Source organism: Pimephales promelas, chromosome 13 (genome assembly GCF_988280905.1).
Source record: "Pimephales promelas chromosome 13, fPimPro1.hap1.1, whole genome shotgun sequence".
NCBI classification, from domain to species: Eukaryota; Metazoa; Chordata; class Actinopteri; order Cypriniformes; family Leuciscidae; genus Pimephales; species Pimephales promelas.
The window spans coordinates 11,598,014-11,618,511 of record NC_142781.1 but is presented as its reverse complement, the minus strand read 5'-3'; the positions used below and the strand labels follow the sequence as shown (position 1 = coordinate 11,618,511).

The window sequence follows — 20,498 nt, the reverse complement described above, 5'->3', positions numbered from 1 at the left end:
CATTTATGTCATTATTTCAACATTGTATCTCATAATTATAACTTCTTAACTCGACGCTATTTCGTTTGTTTATTAGAGGTGAACAAAATTGCATGTAACTAGATATTTATGTTTTTTTATTTTATTTATCTGTAAGAATGAAGACGATTTCTGGACGTGAATTACAACACAACAATCAACATTATTGCTATTTTTATTAATTATTTATTTACCACATGTATAAACAACATGAACTTATATTTATAAATAAATAAATAAATAAGAGCAAACGAGACTGACTGAGACCAATCGGAGTTAACGCCGACACATAGGCCCCGCCCTTTTTGGTAACCGGACGGTGCCTTTCTATTGGTTTACGCTTCAACGGAAACCTGACGCAATATCCTTCATGGCCACGTGATCTACACTGCAGCCGGGTCACCCACTTCAAACTTCATTCACAAAGTCTATCTAATCAAACAAATAAAAAATATTGATAAACAAACAGTATATATTTTCTCGTAGTCTTGTCATAATGTCGCTCTCCGCAGCGCGCTCGTTTCTGTCGGAGGCCGCTTACGGCGAGCAGGAGCTGGACGCCAATTCAGCGCTGATGGAGCTTGATAAAGGTGCTTCATAAACAACACACAGAGCATGCATGACTGTTTTCATTATACGTGCCTTACATCATATACGATCTGATATCTGATTGTTTACATCCAGAGAACATGGAATATCCTACTAATGAAAACATTCATGTTGTTATTTTTGCACAACTAAAGGTTTGAGGTCTTGTAAACTGGGCGAGCAATGTGAAGCCGTGGTCCTTTTCCCCAAACTCTTCCAGAAGTATCCCTTCCCCATCCTCATCAACTCAGCCTTTCTGAAACTGGCAGACATCTTTAGACTTGGGTAACTGTGCACATTAAATAATAATAATAATAATAATAAAAAAAAATCTATATTCATTAGCTTGAAGTTGTCTATTACCGGGGCGAAATACTTTATCTGATTTGTCAAATATTTCTAAATAATGGCATTTGTTTAATAACACAATGCTACTAATCTTCTTGGCTGGTCTCTGTTATGAAAAGTTCTGAATCTATAAATTCACTCCTGTCAAATTAGGAACAACTTCCTGCGACTCTGTGTGCTGAAGGTCACGCAGCTGAGCGAGAAACACCTGGAGAAGATCCTGAACGTGGACGAGTTCGTCAAAAGAGTGTTTTCCGTCATCCATAGCAATGATCCTGTTGCCAGAGCAATAACTCTCAGGTACTTCCATCCGCGACTGCGAGTGTTTTTCAGCATTCGCTTCCTCAAAATGTTCCGTCACGTTTGTTCTCAGCTTTCTAAAATTTAATAACATTTCTGTTCTGTTCTATACATACACACTGTGTCAATATTTGTGCATTTTGACAGGATATTGGGAAGCTTAGCCTCCATTATTCCAGAGAGGAAAAATGCCCACCACAGCATCCGGCAAAGTCTGGACTCTCATGATAATGTTGAAGTAGAAGCGGCTATTTTTGCAGCTGCTAGTTTCTCTTCACACTCTAAGTAAGTGTCATTTCAGACTGTCATGAAAAAAACCAAAAACATTTTTGGTTAGGTACTAGTTAATTTAAATATTAAAATTATTTTAGAAGCTTTTTATGGTAGAAATTTCTTTGAAATGTGAATGTTTATATTTAGCATTACCATTCTTTCACAATATGAGGCTGATGAATCTTGAATTTGTCATTGTGGAATATGGACATGATGTGTCTTCCTACATGCTTGTTTATGAAATGAACAGTTACACACAGTTGCCAAACATATAACATGCTAGAAACATAACAATCACTGCAATAATGATCCACTCAAGCATTTCCCTATTTAAATCCAAACTTTTTTTGGGCCGGGCAGCGTATTATAATATTATAAATTTGAGATGATTTAGAGATAGAAAACATGTTGAACGTAAACATTTTAATCATTAAGTCTTTTTTTCTCAGAGATTTTGCTGCAGGGATTTGCAACAAGATTAGTGAAATGATTCAAGGTACGTGATCACCTCATGTGAGTGATCGTCATTGGTGTAAGTGTTCTCCAGTCTGATGGGTGGTGTGTGTTTGCCTGAAGGATTGGACACTCCAGTGGAGCTGAAGCTGAAGTTGATCCCGATGCTCCAGCACATGCACCATGACGCCAGTCTGGCCTCGTGCAGCAGAGAGTTACTCCAGGAGCTGGTGTCCTCCTACCCGTCCACAGCCATGCTCATCGTCACCCTGCACACCTTTACCCAGCTGGCCACCTCCTCGCTCGTCGATATCCCTGAGCAGGTCAGACTGCACTCATACACTCACCTAAAGGATTATTAGGAACACTCGTTCAATTTCTCATTAATGCAATTATCTAATCAACCAATCACATTGCAGTTGCTTCAATGCATTTAGTGGCGTGGTCCTGGTCAAGACAATCTCCTGAACTCAAAACTGAATGTCAGAATGGGAAAGAAAGGTGATTTAAGCAATTCTGAGCGTGGCATGGTTGTTGGTGCCAGACGGGCCGGCAAATTTGCAAGAGCTCACCAAAATTGGACAGTTGAAGACTGGAAAAATGTTGCCTGGTCTGATGAGTCTCGATTTCATTTGAGACATTCAGATGGTAGAGTCAGAATTTGGCGTAAACAGAATGAGAACATGGATCCATCATGCCTTGTTACCACTGTGCAGGCTGGTGGTGGAGGTGTAATGGTGTAGGGGATGTTTTCTTGACACACTGAATCGTTCACTCAAGAGTTGAAAAAGCGCTGATTCATCCAGTGTTGAAACTGAAGTATTTTTGAGCGAGTCATTGAATCATTCATTCAAACCCATCTAGATAATAGATTCATCAGACATTTTGAATAGTCGGCAGCAATTAACATTTGTCAGAACCTATAGTAAATTGTTAATCATGGGAGAATCGTGATCTCTGTTTGAAACCAAAAGACTCTAATCCTCAATTCATTCCAAACCAATAAGACTTTGGTTCGTCTTCGAAACACAAGATACTTTTAATGAAATCTGAGAGATTTCTGTCTCTCCATTGACATTCTATGCAACCACTATTTTGTCACTTCAAAAAGCTCATAAACTGAGATTGTAAAACTAACCCAAATGAATCGAGCGCTTTAGTCCAAATTTCCTGAATCGACTCAATCAGTGGAGGGACAGAAATCTCTCAGATTTCATTAAAAATATCTTTATTCTCAATGTTCTGAAGATGATTAAATCTTTTTGTGATAAACATCCCTTTAACGACTAAACTTGAAATGCAGTGAGTTTAAAGGACAACTCCGGCGCAAAATGAACCTTTGGTCTAATTGCACATTGTTACCTATTCAACCGTTATCTGAGATTTTTTTTCATGATTGCCGAATCTAAATAGTTTTATCTATTAAAACAGTTTAGCCTATAATGCTAGTATAACGCTAGTCTATAGGGCATAGAGTAATGACAAATAAAAATCGCTTTTTAATACCACTAACAAGGCTCAAAATAGCCCCACAGTAACACGGTAGCATAATAAGGATCCCTACATGCAAAACGAAGCATTGAGATCTTTGTCAGTACCCATACAGTTTAATAAGAAGATATTTTATACACACAGTCAACTTCACGAATACAGGAAGAAGCCATCTTTAAAATATAGTCTCTACCAGTCGATCTACGAACGCTGATCCAAGTGCGCTGAACTGTGCAGAATCTTATATGGTCCATTGTTTCCGGAAGAAACACAAACACGAACCATTTTCTTCTCTTTAATGTACATGTTGCCTACTGTTCGCGCTCACATTATCACTTTATTCACATCTCACCAGCGCCCTTGGATCGGCGTTCGTAGATCGACTGTTAGAGACTATTTTTCAAAGATGGCTTCTTCCTGTATTCGCGAAGTTGACTGTGTGTATAAAATATCTGCTTATTAAACTGTATGGACACTGACAAAGTTCTCAATGCTTCGGTTTGAATGTATGGATCCTTATTATGCTACCGTGTTAGTGTGAGGCTATTTTGAGCCTTGTTAGTGGTAATAACAAGCAATTTTTATTTGTCATTACTCTATGCCCTATATACTAGCGTTATACTAGCGTTATAGGCTAAACTGTTTTTAGAGATAAAACTATTTACATTCGGCAATCATGAAAAAAAGTCTCAGATAACGGTTGACTAGGTAACAATGTGTAATTAGACCAAAGGTTCATTTTGCGCCGGAGTTGTCCTTTAATATAATTACATAAAAAAATATATACTTTAATGTGAAGTAAAAACCCATCTTTGGATGGGAATGTGCAGGTCATTTCTCCTTATTTATTTATTTATTTATTTATTTATTTTTTTCGTCTTGTAGATTCGTCTTCTTCTTCAGTACTTGAAGGAGGACCCCAGAAAAGCAGTGAAAAGACTCGCCATTCAGGATCTCAAGCTCTTGGCTAAAAAAGCTCCTCACTTGTGGACCAGGAAGAACATACAGGTCAGAGAGTCACGGGACAGTCAGCTGGTTCATTTCTTACTAGTAAATGCCGATATATATCATTTCCACTATGTGTGTTTGTAGGTGCTGTGCGAGTGTGCTCTCAGCACCCCGTACAACAGTCTGAAGCTGGGAATGCTCTCTGTTCTCTCCACACTATCTGGAACCATCGCAATTAAACACTACTTCAGCCCTAATACAGGTGCAAATCTCAATCTATATCAAACATATCATGTTAACTTTATTAAAAATGATTTTATGCATTTCTCATGTAACAACGTGAGTTTAAACACTTAATCTCTCTGGATGTCGCAGGTGAGGCGTCTCCTGCCCCCCGTCACACTGACCTGGTGAAGCTGGCGCAGGAGTGCTGTTACCATAGTAACCTAGCAGTGGCAGCCCATGGAATCACTGTGTTGACCAGCATCGCTGTTTCTTGTCCAGAGAAAGGTGGGTTTCTTCTCAGCAGTAATTAAATTTGGCTTGTATAGACATCCTTATGAAACGAAAAATAACGTGGTTTTAAATCTGAATATTTTGTCAGAGGTCATCCAGCTGGAACAAGAAACCGTGATGGGGATGGAGTCTCTCATCCTGCTCTGCAGTCAAGATGACAGTAAAACTGCACAGGCGACACTTAAAGTGAGTGTCAATCAAAAGTTTACAGGTCTTAGAATATGTGACTGATGTCCCTTCAGCTCTTGCGCTGGTTTGAGGCCACTTTTCACTAGAGTCACGAAGCCAGGTCCATAATGCAGCTTATTCTGGCACATCCTCCAACACACATGGACTAGAGCAGAGTCTACAAAGCGTCACTATAGACGGCGTTAAATTAATGTTACAACATGCAATTTGGATCGAGTGCTATGATTAGACAAACATTTTGTGGTCCTTAGTCTTCCACAAAGGATATATGTAGATATCATAATTGTACATAACTATAATAATGTTTTAATATTTGGACCACTTCTAGTATTGATTGGTATCAGGATGCGAAGACAGTTTTAACCTTTTTAACTAAAATTGTTGTGGTTGGATTGCATAATAGGTCAAATTTAAGGGATTAGTTCACGTTTAAAAAAAACTTTTGCTGATAATTTACTCACCCCCATGTCATCCAAGATGTGTATGTCTTTCTTTCTTATGTCGAAAAGAAATTAAGGTTTTTGATGAAAACATTCCAGGATTTTCTCCATATAATGGACTTTAATGGGGTCCAAACGGTTCATGGTCCAAATGACCATTTCAGTGCAGTTTCAAAGGGCTTTAAACGACACCAGACGATGAATAAGGGTCTTATCTAGCAAAATGATCGGCAATTTTATAAATAAATAAATAAAAAAGTTTAAGTTTTATGAGCACAAATGCTCGCCTTGCTCTGTTCTGTGATGCGCGTTTGTGACTCTCCTGTTTGAACTCGTTCATCAAAATGAACTAATCTTTTTTCGAGTCATCTGGTTCATTTCATTTACCAACTTAAACTTTTTTAATTATTTTTGAAATGACTGATCGTTTCGGTAGATTAGACCCGTATTCATCGTCTGGTGTCATTTGAAGCTGCACTGAAACTCTCATTTGGACCTTGAACCGTTTGGACCCCATTGAAGTCCATTATATGGAGAAAAATCCTGGAATATTTTCATCAAAAAGCTTCATTTCTTTTCGACTGAAGAAAGAAAGACATGGACATCTTGGATGACATGGGGGTGAGTAAATTATCACCAAAAGTTTTTTTGAAAAGTGAACTACTCCTTTAAGTTTTGAAATGTTGCGTTTTGTTTGAACCCAGACGGCGCTCACCTCTTTGGTGAAGATGTTGAAGAGCTGTGCTCATCTCAGTCAGAGCTCTGTGGACCTCCTGCTGGGACAGCTGCACTGCGCATGTGACTCCGCACGGGTGCTCATGTGTCAGGCTCTGGCTGCTATTGCCACCCAGCAGCCGGTGCTGGCAGAGGGGATGCTGGGAGATCTGCTGGACCTCTTCAGGGTGGCGAGTCACAGAACATCAGAGAAACAGCAGGAGCTTCTGGTGAGCAAGTACAGACATGATATCCAACCGTAGCTCACTTTCCCGCCAAAACGTTCCCAAGAGTTATTTGTCTTGTTGCTTTTCGTAGGTTTCCTTGGCAACAGTATTATTTGTGGCCAGTCAGGCCTCACTCTCGGCTGAGGTGAAGACGGTGATCAGGCAGCAGTTGGAGAATGTGGCCAATGGTTGGACGGTGTACCGCATTGCCAGACAGGCCTCCCGCATGGTGAGCCCACTTCCACTTCACTGGATGATGGCACTTATGAATCAATAGTCGGGTTTAAATACAAACTTTAATGGGATAGTTCACCCAAAAATACAAATTTGCTTTTAATTTACTCATCTCATTCTAAACCTCATTTTTCTGTGGGACACAAAATGTATTTTAAAGAATGTAGGTCACCATTTCTTTACTTCAATTGGATAGACAAAAAATGCATTTCTCAAAATATCTTCTTTTATGTCTTTAAATAAGATTTACAGCAGTGTCCTGTAGTTTGACATGATAAAAATGTAAAGTACCGTAATTTATTTTGTTATTCTTGTATCCATGGAGTTTTTAGGATTATATTAATTTATAATCTGCATGGAAAATTTGTACTTTATAAAATTAATTTGTCAATCTAGTTAGGGGTGTAACAGTATATCGATATGGATCGATGCATCGATCAAACGTCTAACGATACGATGCATTGATACCACACATATAATATCGATATATGGTACCTTTATTTTGACACAATCCAAATCCTCACGTAACTTTTCTCCGCTGAAATAGACGTCTGACAAGACTCACTGAACCCTTTGTCACAAAAGCTGGTATCTTCCACTGAAAAGGCATCGCAAGTTGATGTTTTGCAGCAGAGAGGACAAGCCCCGAAAAGTCTGTTTTAGCAAATCAGTGCGCAGTATTCAGGTCAGGTGACAAGACTCCTTGTCACTTTGAAAAGACGCGCTAGCTGAGAGGAGTTTCGTCGAAGCAGACTAAAAGTGATTGAGGATGGATTTCAGCCAACCCGTGATATCTTCTTCGGCTCGTAAAAGGAAAACATAATAATAATTGGTACATAATATCTAAATATCGATTAATCGATCGATATAGCCCTAAATCGAATCGAATCGTAATCGTATTGTAGAATTTTTTTTGAGATATCAGCAAATATCATATCGCTGGCTGGGAGAATCGATATCGTATCGTATCGTGATTAACTGTCCGATTTACACCATTACAATCCAGGCCCTTTAATGAACTGACAAAAATCTAAAAGATGCTTTTATGGTGAAAAACCTTATATATTATATTGTATAGTTAAAGTTTTTAAAACAAACAAAAGTGCATTTTTTTTCTGACCCGTATATGCAACATGACATCATGACTTTTGCGTAAACATACACGCCAATTTCGAGTCAAGTGGCGTGTTATCTCGACGCATTTTGAGCTATCCGCGTGTATGCGTGTATGTCTACGCCATTAACGTCCGCGTCATTCCGCGTGTCTGTACACGGTGTCAAATGTCCGAGCAAAACAAAGCAAAATGTACATCTACATCTGGGGAGCTATGTTTTTCTTTCCTAGGATGGTTAGGGAACAGTCATAAATGCCATTAACCCCAGTGACGGTTAGGTTTAGGTTGAGGTAAGTCATATATTTATATATACAGTGATAACGTTAAGTCAACAGCGTTCATAAACACGCTGAAAAGCGATTATGCGTGTTGATAGCGCGCCAAAAATTGAAATACGAATTGGCGTGTCATACATGAGATCAGTCTGATATATGATATTATTTTATTTAAAAAATTGGTAACACTTTATTTTATTGTCCTTGTTACACATTACATGTAGCTAGAAGAAAAGTTTTTATATATAGAATCTTAAAAGGTTCTATCAGCGCTACGTATTTGGAACCCCTAAAAGGTTCTATACAGAACCCTTTTTAAGGGTTCAATAATAAAAAACATTTAGGGTTCTTTGTAACCAGGAAAAAGGTTCTATATTGAACCTTTTGGGTTCATTCATTATCATTTGTGTCGTCCTTTCCGGATTAAATATTTCATATTATTGACAAACATCAAGACCCTAAAATGTATTTATGAATGCATGTGAATGATCACAATATTCAAGATATGGAGGTTAGAAAATGTATATATTTATATCCTTTTATGTAGTTAATCAATGATCAAAATGTGATATTAAGTTACTACAACAGTTTAATAAACAATAATTTAATTACAACTACAAAACGTTGCAGAATATATTGTAATATATGAACGAATAATAGCCTATAAAGAACCTTTGTGCCAAAAGGGTTCTTTCTTGTCATTATAGAACCTTTTTTAGCATAAAAGGTTCTTTGGAGTTGAGTAAAGAACCCTATGCTTCATATATAGAACCCCAATGAACCCTTTTTTTCTAAGAGTGTACAGTAATTATTATAAATTGTGCATAATTACTTGCAACTAACCATAAGTCAAAGCAAATTCCTAACCCTATAGTAAGTAGATGCAGTTAATTATTATTACTCGGTACTTAAACATACCTTAAAATAAAGTGTAACCTGCCATTTTGCTGACTTTTTTTGTTATTTATATAGTTCCATTATATATATAATTCCAGACATATTTACATTTTGTTCTGACATTTATTTTGCTGCTTCAGGATAAAAATAATAATAATAATTCTATGAAAACCTTAATGATATATTCACTCAAGTGTACTGTACAATTTAAATATATTTTTATATTTGGGCCATTGTAGTGTAAAAAAAAAATGAGAGAGTGATTTGCGTTAGTAGCTATATAAAGGTAAAATGACTTAATTCGTCCGCAGGGCTGCCATGATTTTTCCAGGGAGTTGTACCAGAGCCTTCGCACCCGCGTGGCCTCAGAGCACTTCTACTTCTGGCTGAACAGTCTGATGGAGTTCTCCCAGGCCGAGCAGTGCCTCAGCGGGCTTTCAGATGGAGACTACAGCGCAGCTATGAGCGCCATCTCTGAAGCACTCAAATCCTACCAGAAGGGAATCGCGTCTCTCATGGTTAGGATACGCCAGTCATGCTCTTCTTCTCTTTTTCAGCTTCGTCCCTTTCAGTTATTTTCATATTGAAGCACAGAACTGTTTTTTGCGACTGATTATAACCACGTTCTGCCTTCAGGCCGCCAGTACGCCGCTGAGTCCTCTGGCGTTCCAGTGTGAGTTTGTGAAGCTGCGTATAGACACTCTTCAGGCGCTGTCCCAGCTCATCTGCACCTGCAACAGTCTGAAGACCAGCCCCCCTCCTGCCATCGCCACCACCATCGCTCTGTCCTCGGGCAGCGAACTGCAGCGCTGCGGCCGTATATCAACACAGGTGCTGGAAAACGTATACTGTCAAACTCAAAATCATTCAGACACCACATATCATTTTTTTACTAGTGCAAAATAAAGTAAACTCTGACATATTATAGCCAAAATCATTCTTCATACTGGTCAATTACCAGTAAAATTTATAAAACATTTGGGACCAAAAATGACTTTGACCTGACCGTGTTTTTTCTTTAATTGCTAATTTTTACACCACAGACTGAACTAAATTAAGCTTTGCTTGGTAATTGGTATTATTTAATTGTGTACTTTATCAGCTGACAGCCAACAGCTATTATATCAAATTCATTTGTCTAACAGAAGAATGGCCAAAACTATTGTAATAATATCAACTGATTTGATAACTGTGAGTTCTTGTCATATTTTATTACCATTTTCTAAACTATTGCAAATAAACTGTGTTACTGTGAGATATGTTGAAGGTGTCTGAATAAATTTTGGTTTGACTGTATCACTATGTATGACTGTATTTGGTTTGTTTCTCTGATTCCCTCAGCTAAAATTATGTAAGAATTGAGGATGAGGATAGCATGTTTATTGTATGCTTCTTTTTTGTGTGGATTTGATCAGATGAAATTTTCCATGGATGAATTTCGAAGTCTGGCGGCTCGCTATGCTGACCTGTATCAGTCTTCATTTGATGCCGACTACGCCACCCTCCGTAATGTTGAACTGTATCCTTTATTCTCTTGGGGGACGATCTTTCCGACAAAGAAGTTTACTTCTATTTTTTCTTTAAAGGTGAAATATGAAAGATTTTTGTGTTAAAATAATTCATTGATTACTATTAGTATGCCATTCATGGGGTTTATCTCCCCCAAAATTGTAAACGTTGAGCATCCCAGACATTCAGCTCCAGCGCAATCCAAAATTCTCTGCATTTAGTCCTTTAAAGATTAAAAAGTTCATGAACACATCAATGCGAATGGTGAATTTCTATTGTATGCAACATACTACAATTGTAAGGGAAACCAGTCGATTTGGCTATGAGGGAATTATTAATTAGTTTAAAGGGAATTTTGAAAGAATCACTTATTTAAAAATCTAAAATATCCCCACACAAACACAGTAACATAATGAGGGTCCCTTCATGCAAACCGAAGGATTGAGAAATTTGTAAGTGTACAGACCGTTTAATAAGAAGATATTTTATAAAGACAGTTCACTGCGCGTATACAGGCAGGAAGCATCTTTGGAAAACAGTCACGACAAGTCTTACACGAACGCAGTTTTCCAAAGATGGTGCCACCTGTATACACAAGTGCACTGTCTTTATAAAATATTTTCTTTTTAAAGAGCCCCTATCATAGCATTTGAAATGTTCCTATTTTTGTTTTAGGAGTTCCCAAAAACAGTTTAACGTGCATGCAAGGATAAAAAAACACTTCATTTGTCTTATAATATGCATTTATTTTTAACTGATTTGCTCAACGACTCCCAAATGAGTCGTTCGACGATTCATTTTCCCAAACACCTCCTTTGAGTGACGCGAATCTGTGGCGATTGGTGAAATGACTCAGTCAGTTGTTATTGGTAAACTGTAGGCAGAGATTGTCAGCAACGGAACGCCCAACCAGGTTTATAGCTTGTCAAGTGTTGAAAATTGTATATAGTGTTTGAACAAACGTGTCAGAAAAAGTGCACTTTCCACACGGTCCCTTACTCGCGTCTCCGTCAAGAGCAAGCTTTCCCGGCGAAACTCACATTGCGGCGGCTTTTGAGGGGCAGTGCTTATTATATAGAGCGAAGTCATATTTGGCTAAGTAGTTTGGGAGGTAATTGCCATTTTTCAATGAATGTCTGGTGAATATCAAAAACAAAACTAACTTTACCCCGCTTGGAAGCTGCGCGGAGTGTACAAAACACACACAACACAATATAACTATATTGTGCATGCTACAGAAAACATAACAGCAAACATTATTAATAATACTTACAGGTTGTGATTCGGAGGAGGACGAATCTGATCCATATACACTGGATACTGAGCCCTCCTTCGGGAACAACCGGCTTGCGAATCCACATTTGAATTCATGTATGTTTTTGAATGATTCGTCATTAAAATGGTGAGAACACAAGGTTCGGGCTATACTGTCATATATAAGTTGTAGACATGGTATAATCAAACATCTTTCAACTGTGTAAGTCTATAAGTACGTCAAGCATTGTTTTGAGATGATCTTATGTATTTTCATATGTAAAGTCTGAATCTCTGTGGCTTTGGAGAGATTTCCACCCTGAGGTCGCTCAGAGGTTTTTTAAGAAAAGGAAGGTCTGTTTTAAGTCTCTGTCATGGGATTAAACATCCCCTGGCGTTATCTTTGTGGGACTCGAACGGTGCCATCTCCGAACCAATCTGTCTTTTACCAACTACCTAACATTGGCACCGTTCTTCCTTTAGCCAGGCGCTCTTTGAAGCTTGCATAAAGTACTTAGCTCAGGGGTTCTTTAGTTAGCTCAGACTGGCTGGAGCCCACACATTATTTATGGTCCTAGATTGTTGATTTGGTGTCTGGAGTGTTGAGTTTTGTGTGGAATTCTGATTGAATGAATCATCTGGAAGATTCATTTGTGTTTGTTTCTCCCTCACATCCTACACAATGGATGTTTCAATACCAGTGTATTGAGTGTTAGCTTACTCAGTTGCTTATCATGACATATAGCAACACAGCTAAAAGCTATTCCTAATATGTTTGGAGCTTTTATTGAAAGTAGCCTGATTTGACCCATTGAGACATTTCTTCAAGCACCCGTAAGAGCAGTGTTTGTGACATGGTTGTGGGTGAAAATACTGGGATTTTACTGAGCAGATCATGAAATACTCAGACCGGCCCGTCTGGCACCAACAACCATGCCACGCTCAAAATTGCTTAAATCACCTTTCTTTCCCATTCAGTTTGGAGTTTAGGAGATTGGCCGTTTCTCAATACCAAGTACGCAGACTTCGGACTTGCGTCCTTGGTAGTTCAGACTTGCAAGTTCGACTCCGGAGAACGAACTCCCGAGAATGCGAGGACGCAAGTCCGGTTCTTCTGCAAATGGAACAGAGCGTACTTGATCGCGTCACTCAGCACGCTCTACTCTATATTTTAGGCAAAAATAAAACGAAATTTGCTACAACTCTGCATCTTTTCGTCAACAATAAGACAAAATATGTTATAAAACACCCCTCTGACTCTTCATTAACAAAAAACAACATAGCATATAATAGCCTAATCCTAATGGCCATGTGGTTCAGTCAACGCGATTCTCTTCACTGCATATATTATAACAAAATGAACATGATCTTTTTGTTTTCATTTTAAAAATATGAAACATTGGATTTTTATTGACGTTTATCAAACAGAGACAGGGTTATGTCATTTTATTTTATTGTTCATATAGTGAAGACAATATAAAAAAATAGCCATGAAACCTTAAAACCTTTTTTTTTGCGCCATGGAACAAATTATAGTTTAATGAGACCAAAGATAGACTTATACAAAAGACGAGTTATACGTCAAGGTTTATCCACTAGACTAGAGAGATCAGAGCCGGCGGCAAACGTCAGAAGCACTAGCCGAGGATAAGCTGTTCCAGTCGGGGTTGATCTCGCTGAGTGTCCGCTGAAGGCTTGGATGTCAGAACTCCGAAAACGTCAGATGCATTTTACAATATAGGCGCTATCTTTATAAATAAAGTACAGATTTGAGATTTAAACAACCACATTCTCACCTGAAACACTCTTAAAATTACATTTCATGACTCAATAACAGTAGTATTTTGATATTTCGCGGATTTTCTCCTCTCCCATTGACGCTTGCTGGTTGGTGCGAGGTGCATTCTGGGTTACCTGGCTATCTCAAGTCCACACAAGTCACCTCTCGATGCATCCTCGGTAAACGGGGCGGATCAAGAACACATCCGGGGATTTGAAGTGGACTTGGCTAGATGCGAACTTTGAATTGGAACAGTACTTCGGCAGCGACTGATGACGTTTCACAAGTCCACAAGAACACAAGTACAGACAAGTACGCATATTGAGAAACGGCCATTGTCTTGACCAGGACCACACCCCTAAATGCATTGAAGCAACTGCCGTGTGATTGGTCGATTAGATCATTGCATTATTGAATGATTGAACTGAACAGGTGTTCCTAATAATCCTTTAGGTGAGTGTATAAGATATTGTAAATATGGTGTTTATAAATGAATCTTAAGCTGCTCTTCAAAACAGCTGTACTTTCCTTAAAGCTTTTCTCAGACAACAGCAAAGCTGCTTGCTTGTATCGCATGTTATTGAGGCTTTAATAATTGATCCACAAACGGCCAGGTAAGAATACTCATGAATCTTACATTTAAACAGATGCTTCAAATATTTAATGTGGGATTTTGACAAGACGTTTGGTAGATTTTTATTCGTTTTAATATTTCATTGGCACGTCGTAATGCCATCTGGTTCAGTTTCCAGGAGTTCGGGACCATTGGATCGGTTCTGGCAGAGAGCGAGTATGAACTGAGAATGCTGGCTGTGTTCAATCACGTCTTGGAGGAAGTGGAAAACTTAAGCAGGAAGCACCCCCCTGTCTCTTACCTGGTAATGTTGAAGTGTTTCCATTGGCCAACTTTTCCGAGACATCATTTCTTTCATTTTTCTGTTACTTGATTTTTTTAAATGTGTCTCTTTAACTATCCATTTCAAGCACACTGGCTGCCTGTGCGATGCCGTCATAGCCATCTTGAAGGTACCGCTGTCGTTCCAGAGATATTTCTTCCAGAAGCTTCAGTCCACCAGCATTAAAGTAAGTAATCTGTACAATGTGAAATTATTAAAAATAATCGACTGGTTGAGGTTATGCCTAAATAACCCGCGTGCAAAGTTTGCAGATTTCATGTGTGATGTCCACATTTATATGATTTTAAAATGATTTTTGTTTCAGCTTGCCCTCTCTCCATCTCCTCGCACCCCCAACGAGCCAATCCCAGTGCAGAACAACCAGCAGTTGACTTTAAAGGTGGAGGGGGTGGTGCAGCATGGCTCCACTCCGGGACTGTTCCGGAAGATTCAGGCGGTCTGCCTTAAAGTCAGCTCTACTCTACAGACTAAACCAGGATCAGACTTCAAGGTGAGTTCAACCCAGAGTCAAAAGTTTCACATTGTTGATCGTCTAGTGCAGTCGTTCTCAGCTGGTGGGAAACATCATTTCCCAGTTGCGTACTCTCATGATCTCATCTTTGATTTTAGATTCCTCTTGATTCCAAGACCAATGAGATTGAGCAGAAAGTGGAGCCTCATAATGATTACTTCAGCACACAGTTCCTGCTCAACTTTTCCATCCTGGGCACACACGTGGTCTCTGTTGAAGCCTCAGTTGTAGACAGCAGCGGGATCGAATGGAAGACAGGACCAAAAACCACTGTGTCAGTGAAGTCTCTGGAAGACCCTTATTCCCAGCAGCTGCGACATCAGTTACAGCAGCAGCAGCAGACGACAACCACGACGACGACCGGGCCTCAGCCGGGACCCCAGAGGAACATCCTTGCCCGCTTCCAGTGACCTCCAACTTCATCGACTGCCTGTATTTTACTCATTCATAGACTTTCTTTTGTGTTCTTCAGTGGTTTGAGTGAGTGAGTGAGTGAATGCTATCTCTTTGTTTAATAATAAATAGGCTCTTCTGTTGTATTCTTCCATAAGTCTCTGTGTAAAGGTGTAGTAAAATATCTTTACTAAAATACTATTTGTCTTTAATGCACTATGAGGAATATTACTTCCTGTGTAATCCTATTATTTAGATTTCAGTTTTATCAGGTAATTAGACCATTATCTTCTGTGGTAGATGTATTAAAGTCTCCTCAAGGTGAAAATCAAGTTTTTAATGGTTATATGCCTATGTGGTGTTTTTATGCTTTAAAGGGGTAGTTCACCCAAAAATGAAAATTCTGTCAGTATTTACTCACCCTCATGTTGTTCCAACCCCGTAAGACCTTCGTTCATCTTCGGAACACAAATTAAGATATTTAAGATATTAAGATCGCTCTTGCATACAGTCCATAGGCTTCTTGAGGGACTGCTCTTGCTGCCCTCGAAAAGTCATTAAAGACATCGTTAAAATAGTCCAAGTGACTACAGGGGCTCAATCTTAAGTTTATCAAACGACGAGAACACTTTTGTGCGCAAAAAAACAACAAAAATAACGACTTTATTTCAACTATTCGTTTATTACACTCTCACGCCACACATCAATTCTGTCATGCACAGAAAAGGACACGGAGACCGATGTCAGCTCTCAGATTCTGTTCATTTTATTACGCAATTCAAACAATAAATACAGTATTGGCGCTTTACACGACAGATCCCTAGCGCACGTGAACCGATCATCTCTACTAGCTAATGGTAAAAGAACACGAACACTGTTGAAAGATACAGTATGCTACAACTTACCAAAATGTATTCCTCATGCATAATATCGACCAATCATTTTTTGAACTCTTCCCTGAACTGAAATGTAGTAGTGGGCTGTATTTTCCACACGACTGACGTCAGGTTCAAGTACACACACAAGCTGGCGCGAGCGCGACTCACTCGTGGACTGCAGTTTGGCTGGTGGTAACGTTGCCCGCCCGCATACCGCCTCCCATGGTCGAAACTGGTATTACGACACCTGCCGGGCCGGGGCTAGTAATTTAGCATGCTAATTCAGGTTAATATCTCGGCAGCACTATTACTTGTCAGTTTTTTAATGACATCATCAACCTTATTTCTTCTCAATCTTTTGATGCGTGTAGCTCATTTTTGGGATATTTTAACCTCAATTTTTACAATATAAAGTTAGATTTGGAAACGTATACACCCAACTCAGAAACCGAAAAAAAACTATGATGAAAAAAATTGCTTTCATGGTGTCAAAACACTCTTTGTCCAGTATCTTCACGAAATATAATCAAAATTTTCCGCAAATTTGCTGGAGATCGTCTTCTGGCAGCAAGAGAAAAATAGCGGAAAGACAGCCAGCTTGATCCTGATGATATGTAAACGGTCCGTGTTACATTTAACCCCGCGTTAGGTTGTGCCCCGCGCTTCCCTACGTTGTTTTAGCGTACCTTTAGACATTTAGACGTTTTTTTTTCTGGAGTGGATCAAGGCAAATGAATCATTTTCACCTTGAAAATAATAAATGTTTTTTGCATTTTTAATAATAGACCATTTCTCAGTGATCGTCAATAAAACTAAAATTCCGTTTTTCTCGGTTTAATGAAAACCAATAGGTCGTGATGGTAAGTTTCAGTTTAAGTGTAAGTTTCACGTTTGAGGGGGTTTAAACCGTGACATCTACACGTTTTCAAAAGTGGATCAACGTGATTATTTTACGTCTTGTCGTGATACCGGGTTGAAGAAATGTTGTTTTGGCCACTTTGTTTGATATAATCACAACAATTTAACGTATGCAAGGGGTCTTCAGTGCTAGCATATGCACGCAAAAAAACATTTTTGGCGTATAAATGGCACGAGAAATGACATTCGGTCTATAGATACGCACTTTCATGAGACTGGTTCTGCCCACTTTGCAGATTGTAAGAGTCCTCTGTGGTTAATAACAGAGCAGTTGAACATTTTACCCAAATTTAAACACTTGAAATGTCATGACAATTAGGCCTACTTACACTTTTAAATAACTGAAATAACACATCTATGATGCATTATGACCGTTTAGGCACAATGCATAAACGCATTAATTCATTTATATTATTTATTTTTATTTTTACTTGTAAGACATTTTTATTATTTATTTTTATCCCAAGTTTTATCCCAAGTTATAACCAGTTACAATTATAATTATGTGCTTCCAAATTGAATATATATATATATATGAAGGGTTCAGATGCAAAAGCCTCTAAATGCCATTTGAAATTTTCTTCTTTAATGATGATTTTTATCAAACTTGTATATTTAAGTTCAGTAATTTCACTTAAATGACAATGATAATTACCTATTAATTGTTATTTATGTGAAATTACTGAACTTAAATATACAAGTTTGATAAAAATCATCATTAAAGAAGAAAATTTCAAATGGCATTTAGAGGCTTTTGCATCTGAACTCTTCATATATATATATATATATATATATATATATATATATATACAGTATAAAACACAGTTGAGTTCTATCAGGCCTATTACCACCTCAGATATTGAGAGTTCTGAGGGAAATATAAATGCAGGGAGTATGTCCTTGGGCTATAGTAGCAATAGCCTGTGGTAAAATTTAGATGTAAAACATTTCTCTAAACATGAGTGTAAAAAAGAAATAAACAGCCACAAGCACACTTAAAGACACCGTGCTTCAGATGACTAACATCTTTTTAACCGATATCACTGTCTTCGCATTGACTCCATTGACAAAAAGGCCCAACAGAGGTTGTACTTCCTTCGTCAACTGAAAAAGTTCAACCTACCACAAACGCAGATTACTCAGTTTTACTCAGCTGTTATTGAGCCGCTTCTGTGCACTTCTATAACTTGCCGGTTTGGGTCAGCCAGCAAATCAGATATAAGAAGACTATAACGGACTGTTAGGACAGCTGAAGGGATCACTGGTGTACACCTCCCCAACCTTCAGGACTTGTACAATGCCAGAGTGAAGAAACAGGCAGGGAACATCATCACAGACCACTCCAACCCCGGCCAAAATGGAGAAGTAAGTAAAAGAAGTAACACTCGTTATTTAACTTCTAAAATAAATAAAGTAGGCTACGTTCTGTATTTGAAAACTGCGCTATGCAAAGCAGTTGACTTATGCGTTGCTCTGATTGGTTGTAGGTCTACCGACTATCCAATTGAGTGCAGAGGGTTTTTTTTCCTGGTTCGGTTACGACACGCCTCATAATCAAAGCCCAATGGAGGAGTTTCAGACTCATATTCTCTCTTGAATATGAGTATGACGAAGTCAGGCTATCATTTTAATGTCTATCTTCATGTTTTACTCTGTTTTTCATCTGTCCACATCCTCTCCTTTGCCTTCTTCTCTTTGTTTCTCTCTCTTCTACCATCTTTCTTTCATTCTTTAACTTCATTTTTACACCCACCTCTCTGTCTTTATCTTGTCTGATAATTTGGGTCAGTGTTTACCGTTACTGTTAACGTTAACCGGCCTGCATGTGTCCTCTATTCTGGCTCTGTCCACTTCTGTTTCCTCCGGGTTTTTTTTTTCTCTCTCATTCTGGGCATGCAGTGAACAAAACATAGAATAGACTGCGAAACAGTGCCATTGGAAAACACAGAAATCTGCAGAATTTGGTGGATGGCAATGTTAAATATCTGAAAATAACTTTCAATGAAAATATGTGTTTATAAAATGGACAAATGAGAACGAATTAGGGATTGTGTGTGTCTGTGTTCATCCATTGTACTGAGAACACAAACAATTTGTGTACTCTATTATTTGTCAGGAGTTAAACCACGCTTGCTCTTCTTTCTTACAACATGCACCACTAGATGGAAGCATTTATCTCTCAATACACACACCTTATCAGTCTCAGAACGAATATAGTCCCACAGGCCCAGTGATTCCTCTTGTCAAATTTACATTCTGCTCTCTCTCTCACACACACACACCTTTCCATTGCTCAACCATACGTTTCTTACAGCTGAAAAAAGTTTTATTTGACTTGTTTTAGAGATTTTTTTTTTTTACATCTGTTGTGAATATGTTGTGAGTAGGTTTTCATTGACTCAGCTAATAGCAATTCTGAACTATGACTAAATGAAGGTCATATATAGACTACTAATCTATAATCTAGATTTATGATCTCATTGCAAGAACCTTATAGCTATACTAATCATATAATGATAATATAATAGCCTACTAATAAAAAGCTATATAACTAATACTATAAAAAAAAGACTTTGTGCCCAAAGTATAGGCCATGCATCAGTTATTATTTAACTCTCCTTTAATAAAATTATACACAATTTAATAAATAAAAACTCTGTCATAATAAGATCATAATTTCAGGATGTGAAATCTTTCGACGAAGACAATTGTATCTTATTGGTTTCAACACATTGTCACATCTTGTTATATTTAGAAGAGGATGATTTTATAGAAAACTCACCTTGTTTCTGAACAGTAAACAATTGAATCTGACTGAAAGTGAAAACTGTAGGCTATATTATACTCTTAATATCATACTTATTTAATTTAACAACTTGATGTGTAATGACCTTGAACCTTCGGCCAGTGATGGCTAAATGAATTGCGATCCTGTTACTTTTTACACTCTTAAAAATAAAAGGTCCTAAAAGGGAACCTTTATTTTTATCATTAAAGCCATTAGATTGTATGTTCCCAAAAGAACCTCTAAGTGAACAGTTCTTAAACGTGTATTAACCATTTTTGCCCTCGTGTGAAGAATATTTTATAATCTAAAGATCCTTTACAAAGAACCTTGTGCATTGAAAAGGTTCCATGGATGGGAAGATTCTTCATCATGAAACCATAGAGAGCCTTTCTGTTTAGGAGTGCATATTTATCGACAGTCAAACATAGGCTATTTGTGTCAGACAGGACGTTTAAAATCTCAAATAAATTGACTTATAACACATTTCCATAATGGAAAACGCACACATTTGTTGGAAGGATAGC

The 20,498-nt window shown here is 38.1% G+C and overlaps 1 protein-coding gene across 1 annotated transcript; it reads left to right on the top strand.

The window, feature by feature from the left end:
* Positions 1 to 383: 383 nt before the first annotated feature.
* ints7 (integrator complex subunit 7) lies at positions 384 to 15,736 on the top strand. The gene is made up of 20 exons (XM_039692014.2): positions 384 to 608; positions 762 to 891; positions 1,108 to 1,254; positions 1,402 to 1,539; positions 1,977 to 2,023; positions 2,104 to 2,303; positions 4,357 to 4,479; positions 4,564 to 4,681; positions 4,795 to 4,929; positions 5,024 to 5,121; positions 6,269 to 6,508; positions 6,597 to 6,734; positions 9,338 to 9,544; positions 9,663 to 9,857; positions 10,442 to 10,545; positions 14,115 to 14,183; positions 14,315 to 14,447; positions 14,554 to 14,652; positions 14,791 to 14,976; positions 15,096 to 15,736. Exons 1-20 carry the CDS (start codon positions 515 to 517, stop codon positions 15,405 to 15,407), a joined length of 2,913 nt encoding a protein of 970 aa, XP_039547948.2. The 5' UTR covers positions 384 to 514; the 3' UTR covers positions 15,408 to 15,736.
* Positions 15,737 to 20,498: the final 4,762 nt, after the last annotated feature.